The sequence below is a fragment of the Athene cunicularia genome, assembly GCF_003259725.1.
Source record: "Athene cunicularia isolate RWA chromosome 1 unlocalized genomic scaffold, athCun1 chr1_part1, whole genome shotgun sequence".
NCBI lineage: Eukaryota > Metazoa > Chordata > Aves > Strigiformes > Strigidae > Athene > Athene cunicularia.
In genome coordinates, this window is record NW_020799091.1 from 88,402,599 (window position 1) to 88,416,602 (window position 14,004).

Sequence of the window (14,004 nt, forward strand, 5' to 3'; positions counted from 1 at the left end):
GAAGTTCAATACAAAGTAAAACTTCATGCTGATTTCCGAAGAAAATAAAAGTCCATATAAATAATAATCTGAAGTTGTTTAATCTTAACAAAGAAGGTATTTTAAATGAGATACTTTAAAATTCTTAACTATCTTGCAAGTTGATTTTTCATCAGTTGATCAAATGATGCAATGGGCCAAATAAAAACTTCTGATCAATACACTAACCCATTATTATACAGCTAGTTCACCATATAATATTGTTGCCTGTGGTGTTGGTCTGGCATAAATGCAAACAGTATTTATAGAATTAAAACAATAATATGAAAGAGATATCAAATGCAGATACAATAGATATCAGAAAAGTATCACAGAAAAACAGAAAAGCAATTAAAAATGAAGAAGACAGGGAAAAAAGATAATTTTGTTCAACCAGATGTGTTTAAGGAGCATTTTTCAGCAAACACAGGTTTAATAAGCTGCTGTTCTACTCACCAGGAAGTCCCCAAGACTTATGACAACATATCTGGTTTTATTTCTGCAGGGATTTAATTTTTGTAATGCAGTGCAAATTTATTAAGTAATCTCAAGCTGTCAGAGAGTAGATTTATCACAGAAAAAAGAAGGTTAATCAGTTTGTGATACCTTTCAAAATATGCTAGTTTTGACACAGTCCTTTTTAGAATACAATTAATGCTGTCCAGAAAATTGCATTTTTTTACCTTAAGAATTTCCTCTTTTTGCTGGGGTTTTTGTTTATCAGATTCATCCAACAGTATTTCAGCACGATACATCCAAGTTGTGACATTAGCTACATTCTGATCAAAAGCCTCCATGTGCTTTTGATATTCCTGTATGTGGAAAAGGTAAATACTGCATACAAAAAAGTAATCAGTACTGAAATAATAGCCATAATTTATGCCAATTGTGGCAAGCATGCATATATTACGAAATTAAACTTGCTTATTTTACACAGTAACTCTTGTTTTGTGAAGGATAATATTTGCTGTTTGTTTGCTCTCACTATATATGTTAAGTTTATTTAAAAAGACAGTCTAGGAGAGAGAGAGAAGCTTCCAAAGTGACAGGCAGGAGAGCGATAAAGTCACAGCAAGATGCAGGTGTCTACAGCTCAGCCAGGCTGCTGAGAGGACCAGGAAGCTGACAGCCAGACCTAGTGGAGGTAGAAACATGAGTTTCCCAAGAACCAAGTACAGAACTCATTTTGGAAAGCCCCTAAGTTGACGGAAATTCAGATGGTAACAACGATGCACTTGCAAAGTCACAATCAAGAATGGAAGGTTTGTATCTAAAACTTTTCTTTACATTCTGCTTTGAGACTCTGCATTTTAAAAAGCTATTCTAGTTGATATTCTGATAAATCATTTTTCTATCAAGTTAAAAACAGTTTGTTTTTTTGGGGGGTGAGCTCACTAGAATGAGGCCTATGCATATCCACGCAAGACACCTGAGAATAAAGATTTTACTAGTCCTTTTGGCCCTCACATGTATGAACCTTTATTTTATATCCTTCTAAAATCACTAAAAGACCAACTCCCTCTCTTATACCTTTTTTATTATGGGTTCTAGTAAATATCAACAAACCCAGAGAAAGATAGAAAGTAAAGGAATACATAACTATACCAGTTTATGAAGTCTATTATAAGTTTCTTACAATCAGTTCCACATTTAAGCTGAGCACCTGCATCATACTGAATGAAATGCTTAAGTTTTCCAGATAGAATAGACACAACCAGTATTACATCACTTGTATACTGCATACAGCTAAAGAAGTCCTGTAGTGATGCTGTATATTTGTCGCAGAAGCATTCATAGGCTCTAGTGGAGCTATAACAAACATATCAAGCTCTGAAAAGTCATGATAAAGGTTAACACACCCCTGAGAACCACTTCAGTTTCTCTGGGTTGAAACTGCATTCCCATGCTCTCAGCAACAGAAACTGCATACAAGATTTCCCAAAGTATTTTGGCAGCCCAATGGATAAGACCCTTCTGTGTTTAAGGGTTCAGGTCATCATCTCTTCATGACAGACTGAATTTTAAGGGAGAATATAGTTACGTGACTATCAGCAGTTCGAAGCTGCTAGGGCTAAAGCTCTTGAATCAGTATTAAATGTGTACTAGGGATTTTACTTTCGAAAAGGCTTAATCTGGTCCCCTTAATTATCCCTATGAAAACATGCACTATAAAACTACCCCAAGGAGGTTTGTGCAGTTCTGAAAGACCAAATCATAGCCCTTGAGCACATCAGGTGTGCACCCTGCACAGAACTGATTTAGTTGCCTCTGAAATGAAATACACCAAAGCTACCCCATGGACCAAACCAACATGCAAGTGAAGGCTTACTTTCCAACTGTATTATTTCAAACTTAAATGTTAGTGTAGTCAAAAGCAGCTGAGGTTGCTTGCATGAATACCAACACTTACTCAACTTATTTGACTATTGCTTTCACTTGATTCATATTCAAGTAGTCTAGGCCCTTGGGGAGAAACTGCATTTCATCCATTAAAGAAAAAAAAACCCAAAACAAAACAGTCCAGGAACTACTGAGCCACACAGGAGCAGGGAGCACTAACAATCAATACTCCACAGAGCCATCACTCTGTAATCAGTCAGATTCTTAAAATATACACAATGTACTAAACAACAATCAATCTGATTGTCTCTGTACCTCTGTATTGAATAAGTGTAGTCCAATGCACCAGAAAAAAAGTTTTTTCAGCCTATGAGGCTGAGCACCTACAGCTGAGCACCAACATTTCCTCTGTGTGAACAAATGCATTTTCCTTACCAGTAACAAATTGAACCATTCCTCAGCGCGTGAAGTTACTGCTATCCAATTACTGTTCAGGAGGCTGAGTTTATCCTCGACTAGCCTTTCCTTTCCTTTCAGCACTGTCTTCAAATTCTCTCCTAAATCAGTGATGCTCTTAAGATGGACCTGGCGTTTCTCAATCTCCTTCCGTGTTGCCTACATGTGCAAAATAAAAAAGTTCAGGAAATTAAAAAATCTCCACACTAAGAACATGAAAATATTAAAACAGCCAGTAAGTTCATACCAGAACATACACTCTTGCTTTTCTACAATAAGGGAAAGTGTTCTGTGAAGAGAGTAAGTAAAAAGCAAATTGTTCCTCTTTAGCTCTGATAAAATGGTAAATGTTCTTCATATGCTCATAATCTTTTTTGGTAATAGTTTCATTTTTAAAAGTGTGAATTATCTCTCGTTCCAGTGTTCAAAATACAGTTTTAATAATTAACTATTAAACAAGAATCCACATTTTACAATATTTATATTGAGATGTTTAATGTTACTTCGCATATAATAAAATGACAAAGTTATCAAATGGCACATAAAGCTTACTTAATAAATGGGACAATAATAAAGCGTCATGATGATATCTTAAGACTTAGAGAACTCCACTGAATATACTCTAGTGAAATATTATAACATTCCATTAATGGTTTTCAGTGCAATCTTTTTCAGCAGAAACTATGTTCTCTCCTGGTAGATCTTTTGCTTCCTAACTGTAGAAATGCATCTTTTTATTACATTCACTTGGGATTTCACTCTGTGAACTAAAATAAGATATTGTCCATAGTACCTCTAAGCTTGAATGACTAAAATATATATGCAGTGCTACAAGATCAGATTTCCAGCATCTCCTCCCACTATTACCTTACCTTATATAAACAGATTTTAATGATATGTAAGGTCACATAATTTACTCATTATTCATGTCTTAATATTTGTTGCACATGCAAGAAGTCTAACAAAAGGAGCAAATCCCAACATATTTAGACAATGTGTAAAAAAGCAGGACTTTAGTATTAAATACTGAGCTGACACAATGCAGAGTAAAACAATCTTGCTGAATACTCAAGGAGAGACACAAAATTCTTACACCTAATATCACATATAACCAGTTTTATGAGAGAAATTTGTCTGAACTCTTTGGCACCTGATAGCAATGATCCAGGCATATATGATCTCTGCTTACAAAATAAAGCTCCAACTAGAAATGGTCCAAACTGAACACAAACAGAAGTAAGTTAGGAGAAAAGTAAGAATCACTAGTCTCCAGAGACACAGATTTCTCACAGATAACTTGAATGCACTAAAAGAAGAACCACTTCTAAACAAAGGGGAATCACAATTCCGTCTTGGGATCAACGCTGTTACTGCACTAGAACTACACTAAACTACCTTTATCACTTTCATGCTATCACACCCCTCACAGACACACATCCGTCCGATTTTGTTGATAATGTGCTGTTAGGAAATAGAATTTTCAGTTTGCATTAAAGACAGTTATAGAAATTATTCTTTCTGATACAATACAATCTTAATAGTACCTCCATCTTACTTCGCATATGTTATGCTTGAAGCAGCAGCTTGCTTCCTATGCTTAACAGAATTAATGATCTAATTTTGTAATGTAATTTCACAGAAAAGCTTTTACACTTGCATTTCATGTAAGTATGAGAAATTTTCTACATTCTACCAATTTTCTCAGATACAGAGGATATGCAATAGAACTAAGACATGATTAAGAAAATTATTAACTATAAACTACAGAATTATGAAATTTGAAATGGAATTTCAAATTTCAACAGGTCCTTGTCAGATTAAAGGAAAAACATGTGCTCTTCTAGTATAATTTTAACTGTTTCACAGCAGGTATAAAATGTCATAATAATAAAGAATAAAACATATAATATAATTATCTGTAACTCAGGATGAAAAATTTTGACCAGCTTTATTATCTTTTCAGATAAATTTACTTCCATTTGGAAAATAATCGCTGGGGTATATTTACTATGGATTGTGGTTCCCTTTGTATTTTCCATGTATGAAAACTCAGACCAGTTTTGAGCTACTTATATAAATATTAATCCCAACTAGAAATGTAAACAGATGGATCAGATAATTAAATGAGTATTAAATACTCGTTTCTACCCAAAAGCTGGATGTATATTTCCCAATGTGTAACAAAAAGTTTAACAGTGCTTTGCCTGTTCCCAGGAGTTGTTCCTTTCAGAGTAAAGAAATAATGTAAACCAAAGACCACTAGGTGCACCTCTGGGCAGTATGAATACTAACACTCCTGTGTATCAGAAAGTAAGGGACATAAATAACCCATGAGATAAGTAGACAATCACACTTCTCCCCACCTTCTTAAAATAAAACATTGAGGCCTTTAACACAACATCAAAGAGAAAAAGCCATCTTCCACAATACTTCAAATCTCAATTATTCAAAGTTCTTATGTATAAAATCCCAAACCCACTGAATACAGCTGAAAAACTAGCAGGGCCTGTAAAGACAGCAGGATTCCACGCTGCGTTATCAGCTAGGACCTCTTTTGTATGATCTAATGTGCATTAGGTAAACTAAAACTTTTATTCAGTTCTTCAATAAGGTTTGGTTATTTAATTTGACATTTCTTCATTATATTCTTCAGAATTTCCTTTCTCTTTTCAGCATTGCTTGACAGTGAGAGTCTACAAATACTCATCCATTGCAATATAACAAGATAGCACTGGTAAACTTTCCGTAATAAAAAGATATAACTAGGATTGTTTCATTAAAACTCAGGGAGTGGCTTTCAAAATCTGCTAATTTTTGAAGAGCAAGTTCCAATATTCGGTGGATTGGTCTTCACTCATCACCTTTCCTTGTATGTTCTTGAGAAATAGAAGAGCATATTTCAAAATTAAGGGAAAAAACTCAACCCTGCTGGATTTAAACTCCCTTTTGGTTGCCCTAACATCAGATTGCATTCAGCTGTGCAGTTTACTTGAAAGATGTAGAATTTTAATTTTTACTACAGAATCAAAAGTGTTAGCTCTGTAATTTGAGAATGACATTTAAAACATCTGATGACTTAAAAAAAACCCAAACCCCAGAATCTCACAATGAATACAATATGAAACATTAACAGATAAAGTAGTGAAATTCTTCCCAGAAGGACTAGGCAATTTTTGATTTTGTGTGTTTATCAGGATGAACCCATGTGACATAAATATAATATATATACATGTTAGAAGTTGAAAGTGAGCTATTTTTTAGTGCAATTTCACATGCATTTTGGGGGAGCAGAAATATATAAATAAAAGGTTGAACTAAGCATCATAACACCCAGAATTCAGTTGCAGCTGTGAAAATTTGTCAGCAACATTCAATATTGATTGCATTCACTCTGCTATGTGTCATTATAGTGAAATTATTACATTAACTTCCTTTTTTTTTTCCTCCTCTGTAGGACTAAAGCAAAAGTTTATTCAACTGTGTATTAACCTGCTTGAAGACAAAGGTTCCATAAATACTTTCAGGAAAGACAGCTCCATTAAAATGTGTATACAAATCTACAGATTATATTATATATATAGTCATCTCTTCTTTACATATGCCTCCATGCAGGATCATATCTACTAGCAGATACAAGAGTTAAAGATGATGGCAACCTCTCCATTTAAGTTGCTGTTTAAATTTATGTTAGACGGAATTCTGAAATGTCTCTTTGGAAGAAAATCTTGTACTTCCACTTTTCTGAAGTACAGGTCCTGGCTATTTGGTACAGGTTACCCCATCAGAAAGTATTGACCCCCCCAAATTACTTTGTATTTCACTGAATTAAATATTTTCTTAGCTTTTAAAGGAACCATAATTCATTTCTCACTTGAATTTCTCAGAAAAAATGATGGTAGCATGCCTTTACCAAAACTGGGGGATCACAACACTGCTGAACCCCCAGGACCTGAACACTTCCAAGAGAAATGGCATCGAGGTTCCCAGCACCCAGGAAAGGAAAGCAGCCAGACAGATCCTTCTTTGTTAAAATTCTGCATACAGAGCATGCCTCAGGTGACCAGTTTCTAATCCCCATGCTGGTAAGACCAGAAGATAGAAGGAGAGATCATACCAGCTGATCTTCCCTTATACCAGTCCCTACCATAAAAACCTCAGAAAATGTGTAGTGTAAAATAAAAGTTCCACTTAAGAAAAACAACTTTGGATGGCTTGAAACCCTTGACAGAAGCCAGACTGCTCTTCAGTGTTGAAAGGCATGGGGACAAGCTTTACTGAGACTTCGTAAGAGGTTTGTAGTTGCACACAGTAGTATTTTAACTATTTTACATACAGATCTATAGGATGAGAGTATGAATCATGTTAGCATAAATAACTGCAGTTCCCTGTGCAGCAGTGTACGCTTTTGAGTAGCATTCACAGCTCTCTCTCTTGACACCACTGTACTGTTGCATACTCTTTATCTTTCAATTTACTAATAAATGCCACTGGTTGTTTTTTTTAGTTTTTTTGATTTGATGCTTCATAAGGGAGTGAAAATCATAACCTCTTTCACATTAGCAAATACTAACTAGGAACAAATTATGTTTGAAAACAGGAGCCACATTGGAATAGCTTTTTCTGAGGATGTGGTGTAGAGGGTTTCTGAGCTATGATAAAATATGAAGCTGAACCACTGAGGTTTTTTCAAACAAACCAGAATTGTGACTAAATGTAAAAGATAATATTTTAATTGTTCTGATCATTAACATATGTAGATGAAAAAAAATTCAACACCAACAAATGATTGAGAAGTTCAATGTCTCCACACTGCCTGTATGCTGTGGATTACTCAGAAGTAATCTTTGCAATTTGAACCTCTCTAAAAGAAATTAGTTAGGTGGCTCAGCTCTCATGGGTGGGATAACAGAATTAATCAGAAGTTGACATTATGGCCTTCTCAGTGGCTGATTATACATATTTATTTGTTTATTCACAGCACATCTTTTATTTTTATTTCATTCTGGCCACTGACTATGTATGAATCAGATGACACAATTTTCAAATATTTTTCTTTTACTGATTTTACTGACAGGAAATATGTTGCTAAATGTGTTAGCTAATGTAATTCTAAGCACTTCAAGTCAACTTCATACTCACTGCTATTATATGCTGTGCTAAAATGTAACATTAAAGCACTGGCAGACTCATACTGGTGATAGTAGGGAGTGATACAGAACTTTTCAAGTAATACCATCTGCCATTTCTTTTTTGAGAACATGGTTTCCTGGCCATCTAATTCTTATAAGGCCAGTTCCTGGTTAAAAGAAAAATAACCCCCACAATGGTTAATGTCTTCAGTGATTAAATATGTTCACTAAATCAGGCTTCTAATTATAAACAGATTTCTAATATACAATATTTAATTACTATCTTTCCACCTGTATGTCATTTTTCTTATCTATTAGAACTGAATTCAAATGGAAAGATTTAGCTTGTTCCTACTGAGTAAAAAAGCAGGATTTACACTCTTCAGTATATTGCCCATCTCATTTCACATAACTCAGCCAAGTTTTTGTTCCACCCTTAGGAAAATTCTAGACATGAACAAATAAATAAAAAACTTCCCTTCATTTCCAGATTAATGTTATGTTTCGTTAACATAATTTCCTATTCAAGATGGACATTCCTTTTTATTTCTAGGTGTTATACCTGGAAGACAATGTTCGCATGTATGACTTTTTTATTCTAACTTCTATAATTATCTTTGAAACCATCTGAGTTCTTTTCACTTTTAAGAAGTCTTGGGTACTGAAAATGAATTAGAAATAAGTGCAGTAATAAATATAAATGCTTCCTTGTGCTGTAAAGAAAAAAAAGATTATGAGCTCTCTGCTTAGTTATATCGACAGCAGCACACATCCAATTTTCAGTTCATTCGCACTATTGAGTTCTCTCCCCCTCCATTTCCCATCTTAGTTTTTCTGCAGACTTTCCTCACAATGGGAATCTGCTGGGCTTAATTCATCTCCCAGTGCAGTTCATCAGATCGGTTACTGTCTTCAGCAGCCTACTTACCTGGGAAGACCAAAGCCCAAAGCTGCGACGTTAATCAGATACTGTGAGGCCCTGGTTCTGGGGACTGAATTATTGATGCACAATTTTGTATGATGCCTCATTGAAATCCACATAGGAGTATCAGTATCGTGCTTGTTTATGAAGTCCTCACAAGAACTGTAAAGTGTCCAGAATAACATGCAGCAATTCCTGCCTCTTAGTGGGAGCAGAATCTTTAGGAAAAAGTATACTCACTTCAGATAATTTCTGAAAATACTTACATTTTGAAGGCTAGGATCTTCCACCTATGCTATCTGACAGATTGCTCAGAATTAAAGGTCTGCTCATATTTATGTGAATAGTGGTTTATATTCCTAAAGAAAATCTTAATAAAGGAATTCTGAAAGCAACTCACTCAGTACATACATAATTCAATAAGAAGCAGCTGCTTTCATCCAAAGGTGTTTGTTTATTCTTATGGTAGTGATTAACTGACTGAAGGAGAAGAGCTGAAGTATTATATGAGGTTAGACTGCAGTGAAGCCTTTGGGGAGGATTTGAAGCCGAAATACGCTTTTTACCAGTTTCTCCTGCAACTCTTTATGAAATATCAATTCCTTGTAAGAATTCACATTATTCAATGGCATTCTTTAAGATTAGTGGGTGGAGTAGTTTCCATTTGATATATTTTTCATGTTAATATTTCTTATTTTAATTAGCTCTTGCTACCTTTTCTGATTGTCATAAGATAAAAATATGTTGTACTTGTTGTAGCAAGTGTAAGACATAACAAGAACTTCCCACTGTGTAACTGCACTGATCATTAGGCTTTAGGTTCTAATTATGCAACTTCTGAAGCATTAAGGTTCATATCTAACAATTAAATGGTATTAGGGACAAACCTTTCTATTTAAACTGCTGTAAAGCTGCATACACCTGGATTAACTTTCCCGAACATGCCTGCAGGAACACATGGTGAACACTTCTGTTTCAGCAGAACTTTACTGTGTAGTTTAACACCACCAAAGATAATTCTTATTTCCATGCATAGGTGAATGGACTGAGTAACAGGCAGGTTATTCTGGGGGCATTAAAACCATATGATTGTGTAACCCATCTCTTAAAAATCTGATACTTGTACTTTATTATGGGTGTTCAGAGGACAATATCAATGAAAAGTAATGAGAGGAACTGCACAGACTTTACCTTATGAAAACCAGCAAGTGAAAATGAGAGAACATAAAGCAGCAATGAGTTTTTTAGGGATCAAAGTTTTGATTTGGAAGTCAAAGCAGCAATAGTCAAAGCAGTAACTGTAAGGTAATAATAGCAACAGTTGATCATTATATGTTCTTGGATACTATTTTTCAAATATTGTCATTCTTAGAGTCTGATGAAGAAAAGAAAACCCAATTCCAAACCTAACAAAAGACTTGTGGATTTTCTTTTTGTTGTTATCAGTTTGTAAATGATCAAGTGCATTTCAAGATTAAAGACATTTCATCAAACTCAGAAACTTGAAAGCTGAAGTTAAAGACAAAACAAAACAAAAAAACACAAACCAAATTTTACTCCAGTGTCTTAATTTTCACAGCTTTTAAAAAAACTAGTAAGGTTTCATGTGTATTATTCATGACTATTACTATTTTGCATGGTGAAACTGGTAAAATGTTTAAAGGGTTCTTCCTATTAAAGCAGAAATGGTAAATTTTTACACAAAACCCCAATAGCATTTAAGGGATTTTTTTGTTAAAGCATTTGTTAAAGATTTTGGTATATATGTACATGATGACTTGATTTGCTTATGTTCTGAGTTAGATTGTATTTTTATTACATATGCAGAATATAAACTAGACTATCTAGTGTTCAGTGATACTGTGCTAAGTCTTAACAGCATGCAGAGATATGCAGTTTGATGTAGAACTCTTGCAGTCCGCAGTGATTCTGTAAGATGTCTGTAAACTGTGGCACATATAGTAATTTTTGAGGAAAGTTTCATTTTAGGCTTTGAGTTTTAACCCAAAATGAGAGTTCAAGGTGATGTCTCATGGCAGCAAGAAGCCCCCAGAATGAAAACGAATGGGCTACAAACCAAAAAGGTTAAGAAAACAAATATTCTGCCTTCTGGCAGTGTTCTGCTCCTTAATCTTTTATCCCCTGGAGATCTCTTACTGTTTAATACTTTTCTAATCATAAGTAGAATGGCATGAGAGAAAAAGGGATCTCTATTTACATGGATACTGGATGGACAATTTATTAAACTCTGAAAAATTGAATTCTACCCTTAAATTCACCTCATTGAAAATTACTGCAATTGAATTGAATATATGCAGAAACAAGATGGTTTAAACTTTTCTGATCATTAATGTTAGGGTGAGATAATGCCATAACAGTTACAAAGCTCCTAATTAAAACGCCAGAGTTGAATTTATTTTCTTTCTTTATTAAGAAAGAAATCTATCTTTCTGTAATATGCATAAACTGAGATATATAAAGGTAGAGTGTATATTACATCATTACCTTGCCCCAGGCAACTTCAGCATCCAAATTGCTAGGCATCCCCTGCACAGCTGATCTCTTTGTCAATTCTGCATCTGTTGCTGCAAGCCATTCTGTCATAGCATTAATTTCTTTTCGTAGCTTCCGGGACAATTTCAAGCATTTCTCTAACTCTTGCTTTTTTTCTGTCACCTGCACAAAGAAAACATGTTTTTCTTAACTCTTCAGTCAAACAGGTTTAATGTTTTTAATATACCATTTTCTATATGTCACTTTTTTTATAAAAGCTTAGCTTGCAATTTCACAAGCCAAGTTGCACTTTTAATACAGTTATGTCTTGCCTTAGGTCTCTCAATATCTGTAGAGTGCAAACACCTACAAGAAAAATACGTCCATAAATACACACTGAGTCTGAACTAGCAGCAGACCTCTGCAAACCTCCTCCTCCGTTTTGAAACCATGCATAGCAAATTAATTTGAACAGTGAATTAATAGGCTTTCCTTGAGACACAAAATAGCTGTCAAAACCCTTCAAATAGCGTATTTCCTATAGATGGCCATACAGTGATATTGAATCTTCAAGGTTTTTTCTATATAGATACACTACATAGAAGAAAAAATTATCTGCCAAAGAAACTCCACAATCTCGAAACACAAAAGTCACTGAACAACGTCAGACTAAGGCAGCAATTTTAACTTTAATTTTTCAGTTTTCTGAATGTTTTGGACATGAAGTACTATGCACAATTTCTGTGTTCTTTGTTCTTTTAAGCGTATTACATGGTACTTGGAAGGAAGGCTGAGTATTTATGTTGTCTTGAAATTGTCTTATTATGTCTAACACTGCATTTTGGTGCAACCTGGAGAAATAGGGTAAATACAATCTTCCCTGCAAGCCGAGAGCATATTCAGGGAGAGAAAGAGAAGGTTCCACATATGTAGTAGAGAAGGCAGAAGAGTAAATTAAGACATCTCAGGTAGGAATCTGCACTGCAATATACATTAGGCAACTAGTAGCTAAAAAATACAAATTAATAAATTATGTTATACTGAAGTTTAAAAAAAGCCCAATCAAAGAAGGTAGATTAAAAGCACTCTGTGGGTCAGTAATATTATAAAAGAAATTACTAATTAACTTGCATGTCAATTAGTAATCAAATGAGATTGTAGCCTATTTTTATTTAAGTGTTTTTAAATAGAAAAAAAATTGTCTATAGTAGTGTCAAGTGTCCCAAACTGGTATCAATACCTACTAAAATTGTTTTGGGCTATGACACTGTTTGAGTAAAGGTAGTGCCAATGTAATCAAATCGATTCCTAGTTCTATTGCCAAGGAGAGTTTGAGGTTTTAAAATGTAATAAGATATTACGAGGTTAGGTACATGGGTTTTGCTATTGAAGCCCGGAATCAAACTCTACAACTCACTAAGAGTTATAAAGTAGTATGTTTATTACGATGTTGGGCACATGGGGGATCGCTCCTCCACAAATGTGTGCACCGTGAGCCACAAAACTAGCTCCTTTTATTGTTTGAAATGTTACATATGCATTAGGATTCCAAAGATAGGGAGGGAATATCAAAAGCACATGGAGGCTTTTGATCAGAATGTAGCTAATGTCACAACTTGGATGTATCGTGCTGAAATACTGTTGGATGAATCTGATAAACAAAAACCCCAGCAAAAAGAGGAAATTCTTAAGGTAAAAAAATGCAATTTTCTGGACAGCATTAATTGTATTCTAAAAAGGACTGTGTCAAAACTAGCATATTTTGAAAGGTATCACAAACTGATTAACCTTCTTTTTTCTGTGATAAATCTACTCTCTGACAGCTTGAGATTACTTAATAAATTTGCACTGCATTACAAAAATTAAATCCCTGCAGAAATAAAACCAGATATGTTGTCATAAGTCTTGGGGACTTCCTGGTGAGTAGAACAGCAGCTTATTAAACCTGTGTTTGCTGAAAAATGCTCCTTAAACACATCTGGTTGAACAAAATTATCTTTTTTCCCTGTCTTCTTCATTTTTAATTGCTTTTCTGTTTTTCTGTGATACTTTTCTGATATCTATTGTATCTGCATTTGATATCTCTTTCATATTATTGTTTTAATTCTATAAATACTGTTTGCATTTATGCCAGACCAACACCACAGGCAACAATATTATATGGTGAACTAGCTGTATAATAATGGGTTAGTGTATTGATCAGAAGTTTTTATTTGGCCCATTGCATCATTTGATCAACTGATGAAAAATCAACTTGCAAGATAGTTAAGAATTTTAAAGTATCTCATTTAAAATACCTTCTTTGTTAAGATTAAACAACTTCAGATTATTATTTATATGGACTTTTATTTTCTTCGGAAATCAGCATGAAGTTTTACTTTGTATTGAACTTCATGGTCAGTGCATACATATTATCTGAGGAACAGTTTGCAAATCAAAATCAGAGCTGTATTGCTGACATTAACGTAATGATACCATTTACTAAAGCAAGACCACAAATTCTAAGGCAGAGCATAAATCAATGCATCATTGATCATCACAGAATTACAGGACAGACTTTTGTAGTTGAATGAACAATTAATAGTTGAATGAACAATTAATAGTTGAATCAACAAAAAGTGCAATTATTTTGCTATCAATACATAT

General features: G+C 34.3%; 1 protein-coding gene across 13 annotated transcripts in view; it reads right to left on the reverse strand.

Moving 5' to 3' along the window:
- DMD (dystrophin) overlaps positions 1 to 14,004 on the reverse strand; it is a 1,208,820-nt gene that overhangs the window by 690,042 nt on the left and 504,774 nt on the right. For 11 of the 13 annotated variants that reach the window (XM_026858211.1, XM_026858140.1, XM_026858131.1 and 8 more), the window contains 3 exons: positions 11,371 to 11,541; positions 2,794 to 2,973; positions 702 to 830 (listed from right to left, as the gene is read on the reverse strand). In XM_026858211.1, coding sequence (XP_026714012.1) covers positions 702 to 830; positions 2,794 to 2,973; positions 11,371 to 11,541 — 480 coding nt within the window. Of the gene's footprint in view, positions 1 to 701; positions 831 to 2,793; positions 2,974 to 11,370; positions 11,542 to 14,004 lie in introns of those variants that run through there. The other 2 variants (XM_026858158.1, XM_026858175.1) reach the window with 2 other exon arrangements.